Genomic DNA, 18,169 nt, shown 5'->3' with positions numbered 1-18,169 from the left:
GAAAAATACGGTAGTTTTATGCTGACGCAGGCGCTTGACCAATGGATGAGTTAGTAGACATACAGTAGACAGGTTGTCCACATAAGTGGATTCCAATGCAATAATTTGATGAAAAAAATGACTTCAGGTGTTCCACTCTTACTACCTTGGGAATGGGTGTGATGGCGGCCTCGGGGTGGTTGCCCTGCCTGGGTGGTGGAAGTTAGGCGGAAGGTTTCTCATGTCAGCTGAAGGGGAAGAAGATATGTGAGGCCGCTCACTTGAGAAAATACTTTGGCTGGGGTTAGGGTCCTGGAGAGAGAGCAGACTGGACGTGGATGAGAGGCTGATGGTGTCTGCATGATAGAAAGAGTAGAGAGCATATAGAGAGGTCTCAGTACATTTTTGAAAATATAAGGTATATGTAATATATACCTATAATAGGGATGGCTGATATGTCCGAAAATCTATATCACAATTTAGATTGCACCCTCCTGTGATAACGATATATGTATTATGTAATAATAATAATACATTTTTATTTTTATTTTATTATTATTATTATTTTATTTTTATATTTAATTTCATTTTAATTTTAATTACATACCAAATAATACTATATATTTTTTGGTATGTAAATGACAATAAAAACACTTCAAAAATGTAGTAAGCAGCAACATATTGCATCATTTAATGTATTATTATTTTCTCATGTTAATGTTTGTAAACATTAACACAAACTACAAAAATTACTTTGTGAAAATTGAAATATGTGAGTAATTATTTATAATCGATCACATACTGATACTACCCTTGGTATTGACACTACCGATACATGGGTTGATCCGTCCTCACCTTACATGTACGTGAGCACAAAATACATTGTTATATTATCCTCTCTCAATCTGGCTACTTCCTGTTGTAACGTGTTTCTATCTACACTTCTGTTAAAATGTAATAAGCACTTATTATTCTGTTGTTTGGATACTTCACATTAGTTTTGGGCGATGCTACGAATGTGGGTATCGATTCAATACCAAGTAGTTGCATGGGCAGTACTGGTCATACCAATGCTGATACTTCATATTTCCAACGATTACATTTTTATTCACAATTATAAACCAAGAAAAATACAGACTGGCAGTGTACCAATATCAATTTAATATTAATAATATAACCTTTTTCATTTTTATTACATACTATGAGCAAAATAAAGCCAAACTGCAAAATAAGTAAACATAAGCAAAATGTACTATTAGATCTGATTTAAATAATTTAGTTTTTGCCCTTAAACTACTCCTGGGTCTAGGGACTTATTTCCAGAATTTAAGAACGATAACAAAAATTGCAAACAATTATTTTGCGATAGTAAAAAATATTGATTTAATCACTGTAACATCGACCATAGACTGATACTATGCTTGGTATCATTACTGTCATTATTTGCATCAATTTGTATTAAATCTGCCCACTTGGTCTTATTTTATTCTCCCAGGCCTGGGCAATTATTTTGACTCGGGGGCCACATTTAGAGAATTTTTTTTTATCTGGGGGCCGGTATATCTATTTTTAGGAACACTAATACAAAACCTCACAATAATGTCTGATTGAATGCTAAAAACGTTATGACAGACCGCCTTAAAAAACGGAATGGAATTTTAAATTTTTTTACTGAATGAGACACCCAGAATGTACATGAAAATAAAGAATGTGGGATTTACAATATTAACTATGAACGATAAAACACTGAATATTGACAACAAATGAAAGTCACACCCCCTCTCGATCAACATATTTTACAATCAACAAAAATGCAACAAACACTGCAAAATATGAACGCGAAAGGTAAAAAAAACCCCACCTACAATCTGATATATAACTAAGCTTTAGAACTTTGTTGTAATATACACCCACATTTCAGGCTCTGGAAACACTCTGTGGAAACGCTCCCCACCCACACTGCTTGGTGCCTCGTCTGAACAGCTCTGACGTAGATTAGCATAGTAACTAGTATATCATGCAGAAGCGCAGATTCCAAACATTGAAATACTTTGTATAGTTCAAGACGTACGGTAATTTCAAAATATCACTGCACAGTTCGATCTTAAAGCTCCAAAAAAATTATTTGGGAATGTCCGGCGGGCCAAATTGAAGATTAGATTTAGATGTATTGGTCCCCGTTGGGGAAATTACTTTTCACTGCCGTACATTTAAACAATAGACATTATACATCCCGAACAAAAATAACAAAAAGACATCATACATAACCAACACATTTACAGGCTTGTCAGACAGGTCGGCTGGGCCTGCTGTTTAGGGCGGCTATAGCTGCAGGTATAAGGCTTTTCCTGAGGCGGGCCCTCCGGAATTTGATAGTTCTGTACCTGCGCCCTAATGGTAGTGGGATGATTTATTGGTGTAGTGGGTGAGTGATGTCCTGGACTATTGTGAAGCTTAACGGGCCGCATGTGGCTCCCGAGCCTTAATTTGATAGGGTGTGTACTGTCGCATCTTCAGCTATTTCATTGCTTCCAGTGATAATGGTACTTGCAAGTAACTTTATTTGTTGTGTATTGAGACAAAGATTATTTATGTATTAAATATTTGTATGTTTACTATGGTACATTATTTATTTATTATTTATCTGTTCACTGTTCTGTTACAGAGAACAAGAAAATTGGATAAAATTGTTATGGTATGAAAAGGGGTAGGATTAAATAAGCTCTGCTTCTTCCTACTCCTTTTCGGACGTGCTATAATGAAACAACTGGAACTGTGTGATACATTACATTGCATTGTATGCATGTTCGAAATAAAATGAAACTGAACTGAACCGTTGCGATCGAGGCGAGCATTAGTGACTATTACTGTGAAGGGACATTAGCCACATGTTCGTTCACGAGGACGTTGCATTGCGTTGAGGACGCGGTTGTTTGCTTGTCGCTGTCAGATTTGTAGGACATGTCATCAACATGCATTATTACCATAGAGCAACAGTATTAAAATCTCTATCGTCTATCTGCGCGACCCTAATCCAGTGTTTTTCAACCACTGTGCCACGGCACACTAGTGCCGTGAGATACAGTCTGGTGTGCCGTGGGAGATTATCTAATTTCCCCTATTAGGGTTGAAAATATTTTTTGCAAACCAGTAATTATAATCTGCAAATGATGTGTTGTTGTAGAGTGTCTGTGCTGTCTAGAGCTCGGCAGAGTAACCGTGTAATACTCTTCCATATCAGTAGGTGGCAGCAGGTAGCTAATTGCTTTGTAGATGTCGGAAACAGTGGGAGGCAGCGTGCAGGTAAAAAGGTGTCTAATGCTTAAACCAAAAACAAACAAAAGGTGAGTGCCCCTAAGTAAAGGCATTGAAGCTTAGGGAAGGCTATGCAGAACAAAACAAAAACTGAACTTGCTACAAAGTAAACAAAAACACAATGCTGGACGACAGCAAAGACTTACTGTGGAGCAAAGATGGCGTCCACAAAGTACATCCAAACATGACATGACGATCAACAATGTCCCCACAAAGAAGGATAAAAACAACTGAAATATTCTTGATTGCTAAAACAAAGCAGGTGCGGGGAATAGTGGTCAAGGAAGACATGAAACTCCTACAGGAAAATACCAAAAAAAGTGAAAAAGCCACCAAATAGGAGCACAAGACAAGAACTAAAACACTACACACAGGAAAACAGCAAAACCTCCAAATAAGACAGGACGTGATGTGACAGGTGGTGACTGTACACCTACTTTGAGACAAGAGCTATATTGATGCATGCTTGGTTATGCTTTGAAGTCATATCCAACAATTGCGACTTTTTACTGTCAACTGAGTTTCGTTTTTTAATGATTTCTGCTGGTGGTGTCCCTCTGCATTTTTTCAACGCAAAAAATGTGCCTCGGCTCAAAAAAGGTTGAAAAACACTCCCCTAATCTATAAAACACAAAGTTTCAGCCTTGGATCCACCCACCTGAAAGGTACGCGTTGTCCAACTGCAGATACGCATTGAGAGGCCTTGGACCAACCCTCTGTCTTGCTTCATCTGTCTTTGCACTCCTCTTCCTCTGCACGTACTGAGCCAGAGCGTCATGCTGAAGCTGACGTAAATCGGGCCTTGATATGGCGTTGCTGGAAAAGCCGAGCTCAAACATCTTCCGTCGGTCCGCCACACTCATCTCTGCCGGATTGGAAAATTCAGGGTCAGTTCGCCGGGTTTCACTGTAAAAGCTCCTGACTTACCTGAAAGCTAATGGACACATTTGTAGAGCTGCACTCAAAAACAATAACAACAATAGTAAACCAATAATAACATTTATTTAGCTGAAGAACAGTGACCACTTGTAATGGTAAATTAACTGCATCGTTAGATGCCTGATGCTAGCAGGTTTTGTTTTACTTCACAGCAAAACCTATAGTGTTTTGAGTCTTATTTTAAGCTTGCAGTGATGAAATTGGTCTGGAGGTGGTGCTAATTTAGCGAGTTAAATGCAAACACCCTGAGTAATAGGTCACACTGGATTTAACTTGCACATTTCTCTCGTTGCCATGACGAAAGAGAAAAACTATGTTTAAAAATGAGCTATCATGTGTGATAAAACAACAATATTAGGGATGTCCGATAATATCGGACTGCCGATATTATCGGCCGATAAATGTTTTAAAATGTAATATCGGAAATTATCGGTATCGGTTTCAAAAAGTAAAATGTATGACTTTTTAAAACGCCGCTGTGTACACGGATGTAGGGAGAAGTACAGAGCGCCAATAAACCTTAAAGGCACAGCCTTTGCGTGCCGGCCCGATCACATAATATCTACGGCTTTTCACACACACAAGTGAATGCAAGGCATACTTGGTCAACAGCCATACAGGTCACACTGAGGGTGACCGTATAAACAACTTTAACACTGTTACAAATATGCGCCACACTGTGAACCCACACCAAACAAGAATTACAAACACATTTCGGGAGAACATCCGCACCGTAACACAACATAAACACAACAGAACAAATACCCAGAACCCCTTGCAGCACTAACTCTTCCCGGACGCTACAATATACACCCCCGCTACCCCTTGCCCCCTCACCTCAACCCCACCCACCTCAACCTCCTCATGCTCTCTCAGGGAGAGCATGTCCCAAATTCCAAGCTGCTGTTTTGAGGCATGTTAAAAATAATAATGCACTTTGTGACTTCAATAATAAATATGGCAGTGCCATGTAGGCATTTTTTTCCATAACTTGAGTTGATTTATTTTGGAAAACCTTGTTACATTGTTTAATGCAGGGGTGTCCAAAGTGTGGCCCGGGGGCCATTTGTGGCCCGCAGCTAATTGTTTACCGGCCCGCCACACATTCTGGAAATGCTATTGCAAAAAGCAAAAAATAACATTAAAAAAAGTGGAATGAGGTGAAATCCAACGAGAAAAAGTTGCAATGTTGACACAAAGCTGCCATGCAGGCTGCTTTTTTTTTTCTTTTGTCTTTCTTTATTTTTTATTTTTTTGCCATTGCTCAAAAAAATAATAATGACAAAAAATCCATGATATAATGAATTATTTTCAGGGCTCCAATTACTTCAAATAGTTCACTTTAAAATGTTTTATGTGGTAAATATTGCATATATTGTGTAGTTGCCTTTTAAAAACATCAATGTTTTCTTTGACAACAGAGCAAAACAAACAAAATAATAGTTCAAACGTAAAATCGACAATATATATCTGAAGTTGATCTCGTAACTTAAGTGTTGAAAGTTAAAAAAATAATAATAATAAAAATGTATCACTTTATGAGTGGGGCACCTTTTGGATCCCAAATATATTTAGTGGTATTTTATTTATCTTTTCACTGTGATGACTCAAAAATATTAAATAATTAAAATCAATGGTGTCCTGCATTATTTATCTTTTAGGACTCTAATTACTAAATACTGCACATTTCAGTTTTACTATAAAAAACAAAGTTGTTTTTGACAGAAAAGCCATTAAAACCTTTTTTTTTTTTTAAAGTAATACAGAGATTTACTGTAAGCGTTAAATAAAAAATAATAATACAAATTTGACTTATTTTTAAAATTTTAATGACTGAAACCATTTATGGTCCCCGGGACCCCTAAAGGTAAAATATTTTGTTATGGTTTGAAAATGAAAAATATCAAAATGGCCCCACATGCTTTAATTTTTCCGTGTGCGGCCCTCAGTGGAAAAAGTTTGGACACCCCTGGTTTAATGCATCCAGCGGGGCATCGCAACAAAATTAAGCATAATAATGTGTTAATTCCACGACTGTATATATCGGTATCGGTTGATATCGGAATCAGTAATTAAGAGTTGGACAATATCGGAATATCGGATATCGGCAAAAAAGTCATTATCGGACATCTCTAAACAATATCAATGTTAAAAAATACCACTCGTAGTGAGAATGAGAAACACAGTTAAGTATTAAAAATGGGTCATAAAACAACACAAAGAGTGGCAGATATTTAAGACTATTACAGAGTTTAAACTATGCAAGTTCATAATTACGATTTTTAATTACCTCCTCCAAGCTTGAAGAAAGAAGATGTCTCCGAATCGAAAATCCCGACCTCGTTCATGTTGTTCTCAGACTTGGAACGTTTCTTCTGATCTGCGGTAAGACGTCTGCGTCTGCAGCTCTGCAGCACGGCAGCAGGAGGTCCGACCGGGGGCACGCTGGGCAAGGCCGGGGGACTCGGCCCTCTGGTCTCCGGCCCGACTACGTGGCGCTCCTTTGGAGTGTGAGGGGACGGTGAGACGACTATGTCTGGCTTTGGCATAGTTTTAGGGCCTTTCTTCTCAGAGAGACGATTGGGGGAGAAATTGTGTCTCAGCGACGTGGAACGGAGGACTTTAGACTGTGCATCTTTCATGGAGTCCCTGTAAGATCTGTTTGAAGACAAGGTGTTCATACTGTTGACAAACAAACACAGCAAAACTATTGCATTCTAAGAGCACTTCTGACCTTTGAAGGGATGCGTCCCAATAAGATCCCAGCATGTTCTGAGTATCTTGTATCAAAGAGATTTCTCCCCTGCTTTCATTCAGATGAAGGCTGCTTAGGCTCCTTTCCAAGGCCGCAGTGGGATCAGCTGTGGCCCTGAACAATAATAATGAACATGTGCATATTAGGGTTGGGTGTAGTGTATCACAGTATCAGTTTCAAGTCGATACTTATCTAATGATTATCTAACAATATTTTTACGTTTACTTCTATTTTTCACAAATGTCTGTTTTTTTGTTGTTGTTGGGTTGTTCAGAGAGCGGTCTTCAACAGGGGGTCCGCAACCCTTTAGGATTCTGTGCAGGTACTGCAGGGGGTCATGAACATTTTGCCGGATTACTTTTTCTTTTAAATATATAATTGTATATACTAGTGATGGGTTCCAAATTCGGTACTTGTATATGCGACGCTTCTACTGGACACTGATTTAATTAAAATTAAAAGGTGCCACCGGCTTAAACACTTGGCGAGGAAACAATCACTCAAGCAGCACTCATTGCGGCCTGTAGGTAATGTTATACTATATAAACACCTGTACAGCACATTTATCATAATCAAATATTTTTTAAATGTTACATAAAAAAATTTGATTTTATTATTAAACACACAAAAGTACTGGGAATTTGTAGCGTATTGGTTCAAATGTCAAAGGTACCCATAAACAATTGTTTATAGTCACACACACATTTTACAGATTCATAAGCAATTTACTGCACATTATCCAACACACTATAGCAGACCTGGGCATTCGGCGGCCCGCGGGCCCTTTGTGCGCGTGAGGCCAATCATAAATTACAAAATAAATTTAAAAAAGTATCTATGTCGAGTGTGCGATACAACGGTGCTGCTTTTGTTTTGAAAAGCGTTATTTGTATTACTTCCATGTGGACGTATGCTCGTGCGCGATTGTGAGTGAATGTGAACAGCCGCAATCACAAATGACAAAATAAATTTAAAAAAACATCTATGTCGTGCGTGCAATACAACTGTGCTGCTTTTATTTTGAAAAGTGTTATTTATGGGCGTATGTCCGTGTGTAACCTGTGAGTGAAGGTGCACAGCGACAAGTGATGCCCAGTTACCCCCGAGACGCTAAAAAGAGAAAAGTTGATGACGAATGGCGTGTTTTCAACAAGACATGGACTGCCAAGTATTTCTTTACAGAAATTAAAGGTAAAGCCGTGTGCTTAATTTGTGGTACACAGGTTGCTGTGCTTAAAGAATATAATTTGAATCGCCACTACACGACGAAGCACGAGGAAAAATACCGGAATCTGTCTGATGAAGCGCGCGCAAGGGAGGCTGATGCGTTGATGCTAAAACTGCAAACCCAGCAAGGACTTTTTGCCAAATTTCACATCCCCAGAGATGCAGCTGTCAGGACAAGTTTCGTCATTTCTCACAAAATCGCCAGAAAAAGTAAGGCGTTTTCTGACGGAGAGTTTATTAAGGAGTGCTTATTGGACTCTGTTGCGCTGATATGCCCGTAGAAGAGGGGCGCATTTGAGAACGTGTCACTCTCCCGACGCACTGTAACGAGGCGGGTTGAGACCATCGCTGGAAACTTGGAGCTTCAGCTGAAGAACAGAACGGCCGACTTTGACTGTTTTCCGCTGGCTTTGGATGAGAGCTGCGATGTACGTAACACCGCCCAGCTGCTCATCTTCTTACGTAGGATAACTGTAGACTTTCAAATCACGGAGGAGCTGGCAGCCATGCGGTCAATTAAAGAGACAACCACAGGTAATGACTTGTTCACATAGGTAAATACGTGTTTGGACATGTTAGGACTGAAATGGGACAAGCTGGCAGGTGTGACAACGGATGGTTGTCCAAATCTGACGGGGAAAAATGTTGGACTTTTAAAGAGGATGCAGGATAAAGTGACAGAAATTGAAATTTTTGCATTGTATTATACATCAGGAAGTGTTGTGTAAGACAGTGTTAAAAATAAAACCATCAAAAGCAATCTGCTTTTGTATAAAGTTAAGTTAGGTTAAATGAAATTATTATTATTATTATTATTAGTTATCTTACGGTATATCAAAAATAATTAGAGCAAAATTTAATTGAAATATTGTCGTTGTGGCCCTCCAGCAGTGCTCGGGTTGCTCATGCGGGCCCCGGTTAAAAAGAATTGCCCACCCCCGATCTGGATGGATGGATGGATGGATGGATGGATGGATGGATGGATGGATGGATGGATGGATGGATGAATGGATGGATGGATGGATGGATGGATGGATGGATGGATGGATGGATGGATGGATGGATAGATAGATAGATGGATAGATAGATAGATAGATAGATAGATAGATAGATAGATAGATAGATAGATAGATAGATAGATAGATAGATAGATAGATAGATACATACATATATATATTTTTTTTTTTTTAGGAACACTAATACAAAACCTCACAATAATGTCTGATTGAAAGCTAAAAACTTTATGATAGACCGCCTTAACAAACAGAATGGAATTTTACATTTTTTTTACTGAATGAGACACCCAGAATGTACATGTAAATAAAGAATGTGGGATTTACAATATTAACTATGATCTTTCTTTGACTCGGAACCATGTACACTTAAAGCAATTATTGGTACATTGTTATGTAAAAATATTATGGTTTTACTTCAAATACTGGTCACAACTGTCCAATGATGGGTTGTATCAATAAATATGAGAATTCTTGCATTTCATTCAAGGGTGAGAAACTCAAAACTTTAGGTGCCAATTTCAAGTTTAATTTAATGATACATTTGTGTAAGAACCATAAGTACTAAATGGTAATGATGCAATATTGGGAGATACGGTATCCTAGGTGTTTAAAAACCAACAATGTTCACTAAATTGAACACAAAACTATCTCACAAAACTGGAAAAACATCCGCACCGTGGATTTTGTGAACTTTTCCAATCCCTATATATACAAATAATATATCTGTGTTGGCCCTGCGATGAGGTGGCGACTTGTCCAGGGTGTACAACGCCTTCTGCCCGAATGCAGCTGAGATAGGCTCCAGCACCCCCTGCGACCCCAAAAGGGACAAGCGGTAGAAAATGGATGGAACTATGAACGATAAAACACTGAATATTGACAACATATGAACGTCACACCCACTCTCGATCGACATATTTTACAATCCAGCGAAACGCAACAAAAATTCTACAAACAGCGAAATAAATATACAATCTGATACATCACTAAGCTTTAGAACGTTGCTGTAAAAATGTACTTCCGCGTGCGTCTGTCCCTGACACCCGCATTTCAGACTCTGGAGACACTCTGTGGAAACGCTCCCCACCCACACTGCTTGGTGCATCGTCTGAGCTGCAGTGACTTAGATTACCATAGTAACTAATTAGATTACCATAGTAACTAGTATATCATGCAAAGGCGCAGATTTCAACCATTGAAATACTTTGTATGGTTCAAGACTTGAAGACATCACTGCACATCATAATGGCAGCTACAGTTTCCATCTTAAAGATCTAAAAAAATGATTTGGGAATGTCCGGTGGGCCAGATTGAAAAGCTTAAAGGCCTACTGAAATGAATTTTTTTTATTTAAACGGGGATAGCAGATCCATTCTATGTGTCATACTTGATCATTTCGCGATATTGCCATATTTTTGCTGAAAGGATTTAGTATAGAACAACGACGATAAAGTTCGCAACTTTTGGTCGCTGATAAAAAAAAGCCTTGCCTATACCAGAAGTAGCGTGACGTCACAGGAGGTAGGATTCCTCACAATTTCCCGTTGTTTACAATGGAGCGAGAGAGATTCGGACCGAGAAAGCGACGATTACCCCATTAATTTGAGCGAAGATGAAAGATTCGTGGATGAGGAACGTTAGAGTGAAGAACTAGAGAGGCAGTGCAGGGTGTATCTTATTTCGCTCTGACCGTAACTTAGGTACAAGGTCTCATTGGATTCCACACTCTCCTTTTTCTATTGTGGATCACGGATTTGTATTTTAAACCACCTCGGATACCATATCCTCTTGAAAATGAGAGTCGAGAACGCGAAATGGACATTCAAAGTGACTTTTATCTCCACGACAATACATCAGCGAAGCTCTTTAGCTACTGAGCTAACGTGATAGCATCTGGCTCAAATGCAGATAGAAACAAAATAAATAAATCCCTGACTGGAAGGATAGACAGAAGATCAACAATACTATTAAACCCTGGACATGTAACTACACGGTTAATAATTCTCAGCCTGGCAAAGCTTAACAATGCTGTTGCTAACGACGCTGAAGCTAACTTAGCAACTTAGCAACCGGACCTCACAGAGCTATGATAAAAACATTAGCGCTCCACCTACACCAGCCAGCCCTCATCTGCTCATCAACACCCGTGCTCACCTGCGTTCCAGCGATCGACGGCGCGACGAAGGACTTCACCCGATCATCCGTGCGGTTGGCGGCTAGCATTGGCAAGTACTCCTTGTTGTGTTGCTACAGCCAGCCGCTAATACACCGATCCCACCTACAACTTTCTTCTTTGCAATCTCCGTAGTTCATTAAACAAATTGCAAAAGATTCACCAACAGATGTCCAGAATACTGTGGAATTGTTCGATGAAAACAGAGCAGTTTGTATGGTGACACATTGGGTACGAATACTTCCGTTGCCGTCGTGACGTCATGCGCATACGCATCATACATAGACGTTTCCAACCGGAAGTTTAGCGGGAAATTTAAAATTGCACTTTATAAGTTAACCCGGCCGTATTGGCATGTGTTGCAATGTTAAGATTTCATCATTGATATATAAACTATCAGACTGCGTGGTCGGTAGTAGTGGGTTTCAGTAGGCCTTTAACGAGGCCTTAATTTGCCCAGGTCTGGTATAAAAAGCATCGGCGTCACAAACCAACCTGTCTTTCTTGTAGTTGACGCTGCCTCCTCCGTAACTCATAGTTCTATGGGATTTGCTGCCTTTACTGCTTCTTTCGAGCATGCTTCTGAGGTCCTCTGCTCCACAGTGGGCAATGTGGGCTTTGTCAGTGATCTACAAAAATGAGTTGAAAAAAACACACCCACAAAAAGTGTCAAAGCAAGATCTGTTTCAATTTGTGATGAATTGACTGTTTATACTGACCCAATGAGAGGTCTTGTTGTGGCTATGAGTGATGCTATAGCTGCGTTGCCTTCCTGCACGCTCGCGATGCTCAAAGCGGCTGACCCTCTCCAGCACCGAGAGACTACGAGTGGGCCCCTGGATGCCGTCACCCAATGTGCTGTTGTCATAGCTACCGGCGGAGACGACACAGCTAGGGCCGGTGCTTTGTTGGACCTCCACGAGGGCGTTCTCCAGACGGGTCAGCGGGTGTTCTTTGTCTCTTTGCTGCTCGCTTTGATCCCTGTGTTGGTAATGAATAACTGCAGAGTCGCTGTAGTGACGAGAAGGTGTCTGAGAGGAGGAGGGGTGCTGATGCTGAGGGTGGAGTAGTGAAGGGGAAGGCGGCACTTGTCCCTGGGCCACTCTGGTATTAGTCAATGGCTCTTGATGAACTTCACATTGGTCTGTTGTTCTGTGATTGAGGAAAATACGGAAGGTGAGACTTACTGGAGAGTAGAAGATATCATCTCTAACAGTGGTTTTTTAACTGCGGTAGGGGCTCCATCTAGTGGAACGCCAAAGAATTACATATACAGTGGCCAAAATATATAAAATGATCTTGTTGAATAAAAGTTAAAGTACCAATGATTGTCACACACACACACTAGGTGTGGTGAAATTTGTCTTCTGCATTTGACCCATCCCCTTGTTCACCCCCTGGGATGCGGGTTAATTGATATTTAAATGTGCCAGAAAATAACCCGTTTTATATAAACGAGTTGGGAAATTGTGTTAGATGTAAATATAAACGGAATACAATGATTTGCAAATCATTTTCAACCCATATTCAGTTGAATATGCTACAAAGACAACATATTTGATGTTCAAACTGATAAACATTTTTTTTTGTGCAAATAATCATTAACTTTAGAATTTGATGCCAGCAACACGTGACAAAGAAGTTGGGAAAGGTGGCAATAAATACTGATAAAGTTGAGGAATGCTCATCAAACACTTATTTGGAACATCCCACAGGTGTGCAGACTAATTGGGAACAGGTGGGTGCCATGATTGGGTATAAAAACAGCTTCCCAAAAAATGCTCAGTCTTTCACAAGAAAGGATGGGGCGAGGTACACCCCTTTGTCCACAACTGCGTGAGCAAATAGTCAAACAGTTTAAGAACAACGTTTCTCAAAGTGCAATTGCAAGAAATTTAGGGATTTCAACATCTACGGTCCATTATATCTTCAAAAGGTTCAGAGAATCTGGAGAAATCACTCCACGTAAGCGGCATGGCCGGAAACCAACATTGAATGACCGTGACCTTCGATCCCTCAGACGGCACTGTATCAAAAACCGACACCAATCTCTAAAGGATATCACCACATGGGCTCAGGAACACTTCAGAAAACCACTGTCACTAAATACAGTTTGTCGCTACATCTGTAAGTGCAAGTTAAAGCTCTACTATGCAAAGCAAAAGCCATTTATCAACAACACCCAGAAACGCCGCCGGCTTCTCTAGGCTCGAGATCATCTAAGATGGACTCATGCAAAGTGGAAAAGTGTTCTGTGGTCTGACAAGTCCACATTTCAAATTGTTTTTGGAAATATTCGACATCGTGTCATCCGGACCAAAGGGGAAGCGAACCATCCAGACTGTTATCGACGCAAAGTTCAAAAGCCAGCATCTGTGATGGTATGGGGGTGCATTAGTGCCCAAGACATGGGTAACTTACACATCTGTGAAGGCACCATTAATGCTGAAAGGTACATACAGGTTTTGGAACAACATATAATGCCATCTAAGCGCCGTCTTTTTCATGGACGCCCCTGCTTATTTCAGCAAGACAATGCCAAGCCACATTCAGCACGTGTTACAACAGCGTGGCTTCGTAAAAAAAAGAGTGCGGGTACTTCCCTGGCCCGCCTGCAGTCCAGACCTGTCTCCCATCGAAAATGTGTGGCGCATTATGAAGCGTAAAATACGACAGCGGAGACCCCGGACTGTTGAACGACTGAAGCTCTACATAAAACAAGAATGGGGAAGAATTCCACTTTCAAAGCTTCAACAATTAGTTTCCTCAGTTCCCAATCGTTTATTGAGTGTTGTTAAAAGAAAAGGTGATGTAACACAGTGGTGAACATGCCCTTTCCCAACTACTTTGGCACGTGTTGCAGCCATGAAATTCTAAGTTAATTATTATTTGCAAAAAAAAAATAAAGTTTATGAGTTTGAACATCAAATATCTTGTCTTTGTAGTGCATTCAATTGAATATGGGTTGAAAAAGATTTGCAAATCATTGTATTCCGTTTATATTTACATCTAACACAATTTCCCAACTCATTTGGAAACGGGGTTTGTACACTGTTGGTGGTGATTCAATGGCCAGTAGTACGTAAATGTGTTTCTGTATAGTATTTCTCCAGCAATGGTCATGTGGTGACATCAATTATGGTATTTTGAGAGGTAATCATTGGACAGAGGACATCGCTGAAGGCCTAGGTGGGAAACTCACGGCCCGCCATTGCTAAAATCCGATTTACAATGCGTTTTAAAGAACGCAACTCATTGGTAATCTGAGGGCAATTTGTACTGTTAAAAATGTTAGAGTAATGTTCCTTCAAAGGGGGATAATTGGGGAGGGTTTATATTTGTAAGGGGGTTGCAATATTAAACTCATACATTTTTTCCCTCATTTTACCTGCTCGTGTGACTCCTCGACTGCACCGGTGTGTAGGGGTCCCTCCACTCTTGGCAGGTCTGGGCCCCGAGAGCAGGAGGCGACTGAGTTTGAGAGCTGAAGAAATCTTGTGGCTGCGACATTTGGTTAAGGGGTCCTTGATTAGAGTGACCAAGTAGGCGGTGGGGACTGTGAGAGGGGGAAGACCCCAGGTGGCTCTCAGACCTCCCTGCTGCATGACGGGGGCTGTTGTGTCCAAAATGATTGTCCTCCTGCTGGTTGCTGAGAGTCAGGGGGACAAGAGTAGATTAGGGTCAATCCATTAATTAAATTAGAATCAAAGCATGTACAATATGCAGTGCAGGTGTTTTTACACTTCCTTCTTTCCATGGCAACCAGATGATATGAACGTCAACCCCATTGCAACGTTAGTAGCAGCTGTCTCTAGCTAGTACAAAACCCAAAACCAGTGAAGTTGGTAAGCTATGAAGCCGCACTGCTTGAAGGATTGTCGGCGCATTAAACATGTGAGTATTATTATGGTGTGTGTTTAGGTAAGACATATCTGATGTTTTGTTTCACAATATTATGCAAAAGCAACTTTTCTTACCCTCTGGTACCTGCTGATCTGTATTTGGGATCTGCATAAGTCCTGAAAAATTGCGTGCCGATACTTTCTAATACGCTTCTTCTGTGATGACTTACTTGATACTGTACTTGTTCGTTTTGACAAATGTGCTTTTTTAGACTTTAATGAAGGACACTTATTATGTATGTTAAGCTTGTGTGCTTAGCTGTTGTGTAGCTGCTAGCTCCTAGTCGCCTAAAGCCTACCATGTTTAACTTTTGTAAATGACTTGACTAAAATACAAGAAAAAAACAAACTTGAGATGTTAACTGGCTGTTCAAATTTAAGGCTGTAACGACGCGTTGACGTAGTCGACGTCATCGACGTCATCGGTTACGTAAATACGTCGACGCTGTTGTTGTGCGTCGACGCGTCGCATATTTACGTCACACTACCGTCATGGCGGAGCGCAAAGCAGACGATGCGAGCGGTGCGAGCGAGGGGGAAAAAGCACGCCAAAAGTGGTCAAAAGTGTGGGAGTATTTCAATACACGGCCTAATAATGTTGTTGTATGCACACTGTGTCGAGCGGAAATGGCCTATCATAGCAGCACAACGGCTATGAACGAACATTTGAAAAGAACACCATCAACCATCAACTAGTCAATCGTCCGCGTGAGTATACGTTGTCATCATTACACAAAAACATGAATGTGTCATTTGTATCTGCTAGGGGTGTAACGGTACGTGTTTTGTATTGAACCGTTTCTGTACGGGGCTTTCGGTTCGGTACGGGGGTGTACCGAACGAGTTTCTAAGCTAAAGTCTTAACAAGCTGCTTTGCTCCTTCTGCCTCTGTCTCAGCACGCAGCATTGTCCCACCCACACAACCATCTGATTGGTACACACAAAGCGTTAACAGCCAATCAGCAGTGCGTATTCAGAGCGTTAACAGCCAATCAGCAGTGCGTATTCAGAGCGCATGTAGTCAGCGCTTCAGCGTCGAGCAGATAGGTGTTTAGCAGGTGAGCATCAGGCAGCGGACTCTCCCCAAATGATAACACCTCCCAGTCAACTACTAGTAACATCACTATGAGCCCGTTGACCTTCTAGAAACTTAAACTGCAGCAGTCCTGGCTTGAGGTGAAGGCTAATTACCTCTCAGTTCCAGCCACATCGACCCCTTCTGAGCGCCTATTTTCAGCTGCTGGGAATATTGTAAACAAGAAAAGAACCAGCCTCACCCCAGATCATGTAGACATGCTAACCTTTCTTCATTACAACTGTTAGTCACTCACTGGAATGAGTAGAATTGGTTATTGTGTACTGTGTTGGACTGGATGTTTATTTTGCACATTTTAAAAGCAATACTTAATGTTTACAGTGCTCCAGAATATTTAGATTGGCACTTTTTTGTATTGGATGTTTATTCTTATTTTTGCACATTTTAGCAAATAAGCAATACTTCCACTTTTGTTGAAATGTTTACACTGTTGTTACAGAATATTTCATTTTGCACTTTTTTGTATTGGATGTTTATCTTTATTTTTGCACATTTTAAAGCAAAATAAGCAATACTTTTACTTTTGAAATGCTTATACTATTGCAGAATATTAAGATTTGCACTGGATGTTTACTTTTATATTTCAATCAATCAATCAATGTTTATTTATATAGCCCTAAATCACAAGTGTCTCAAAGGGCTGTATTTGCACATTAAAAAGCAAATAAGCTACTTTTAATTTTGTTGAATGTTAAAAGTTTTAAATGTTTACATTGTTACAGAATATTTTGTCATGTTGTTGTCAATGTTGACTGAGTGGCCATACTTTTTTTTTTTTGTAAATAAAAGCCATGCCTTTTAAAAAAACTGGCCTACATTTATTTTTTCATCTTCATTTTAAATAAAAAAATAATCGGGAAAGGAAAAATAATCTATAGATTAACCGATTAATCGAAAAAAATAATCTATGGATTAATCGATAGAAAAATAATCGTTAGGTGCAGCCTTATTCAAATTTGCACAAGGAAACACTCTGCAGGTCTGCTTGTATCGGAGATTTTAGATGCAAGCCAAAATCAACCGATCCTTGTTTTTTGCCTTTATTGGATTTATATCAGATATCAATATTGGCTCGGGACGCACCTACTACAAAGTAAATTTTTCAACACAAAAAAACAACACTTTAATTTCAGGAAAATAACAGGGGTTATTTTAGTTAGGTTTTTGATTATTAAATACAAGCAAAACTTGGTTTAATTATCTTTGTCGAATTGTACTTTCTTTAAAAAGTTAGAAAATCCTAATTACAATTTTTGTTGAAAAGATCTGAGCTTGTTTTGTAGGCCATGTCACCAAACTCTCATTTGACAATCACAAGTAAAAGAACAAAATTATATTATTATCTGTCTGACTCATGTACCGTATTTTCTGGACCATAGGGCGCACCGGATTATAAAGCGCACTGCCGATGAATGGTCTTTTTTCGATCTTTTTTTTATACATTAGGCGCACCGGATTATAAGGTGCATTCAAGGAGTCATATTTTTATTATTATTTTTTTCTAAATGTAAAACACTTCCTTGTGGTCTACATAACATGTAATGGTGGTTCTTTGGTCAAAATGTTGCATAGATTATGTTTTACAGATCATCTTCAAGCCGCTTTCTGACAGTCGCTTCCGGATGCACCGTTTTGTGGGCGGTCTTATTTACGTGGCCCAACTTCGGCAGCGTCTTCTCCCCGTCATCTTTGTTGTAGCGGTGTAGCATGCAAGGACGACTGTTTTAATGACATTCAGACTTTACTTAATTCAATAACGGAGCAGCC

The 18,169-nt window shown here is 39.8% G+C and overlaps 1 protein-coding gene across 2 annotated transcripts in view; it reads right to left on the bottom strand.

Annotated features, from left to right (window-relative positions):
* The window catches only part of shroom3 (shroom family member 3), a 217,653-nt gene that overhangs the window by 35,877 nt on the left and 163,607 nt on the right, over window positions 1–18,169 (bottom strand). For both annotated transcript variants that reach the window (XM_062031529.1, XM_062031531.1), the window contains 7 exons: window positions 14,793–15,053; window positions 12,124–12,556; window positions 11,900–12,033; window positions 6,968–7,102; window positions 6,524–6,891; window positions 3,953–4,159; window positions 146–335 (listed from right to left, as the gene is read on the bottom strand). In XM_062031529.1, the coding sequence (XP_061887513.1) occupies window positions 146–335; window positions 3,953–4,159; window positions 6,524–6,891; window positions 6,968–7,102; window positions 11,900–12,033; window positions 12,124–12,556; window positions 14,793–15,053 (1,728 nt within the window). The remainder of the gene's footprint in view (window positions 1–145; window positions 336–3,952; window positions 4,160–6,523; window positions 6,892–6,967; window positions 7,103–11,899; window positions 12,034–12,123; window positions 12,557–14,792; window positions 15,054–18,169) is intronic.

The sequence above is a fragment of the Entelurus aequoreus genome, linkage group LG21, assembly GCF_033978785.1.
Source record: "Entelurus aequoreus isolate RoL-2023_Sb linkage group LG21, RoL_Eaeq_v1.1, whole genome shotgun sequence".
Taxonomy (NCBI): domain Eukaryota; kingdom Metazoa; phylum Chordata; class Actinopteri; order Syngnathiformes; family Syngnathidae; genus Entelurus; species Entelurus aequoreus.
Note: the sequence above shows the minus strand (reverse complement) of the source record. Positions and strands in the feature narration are given on the sequence as shown.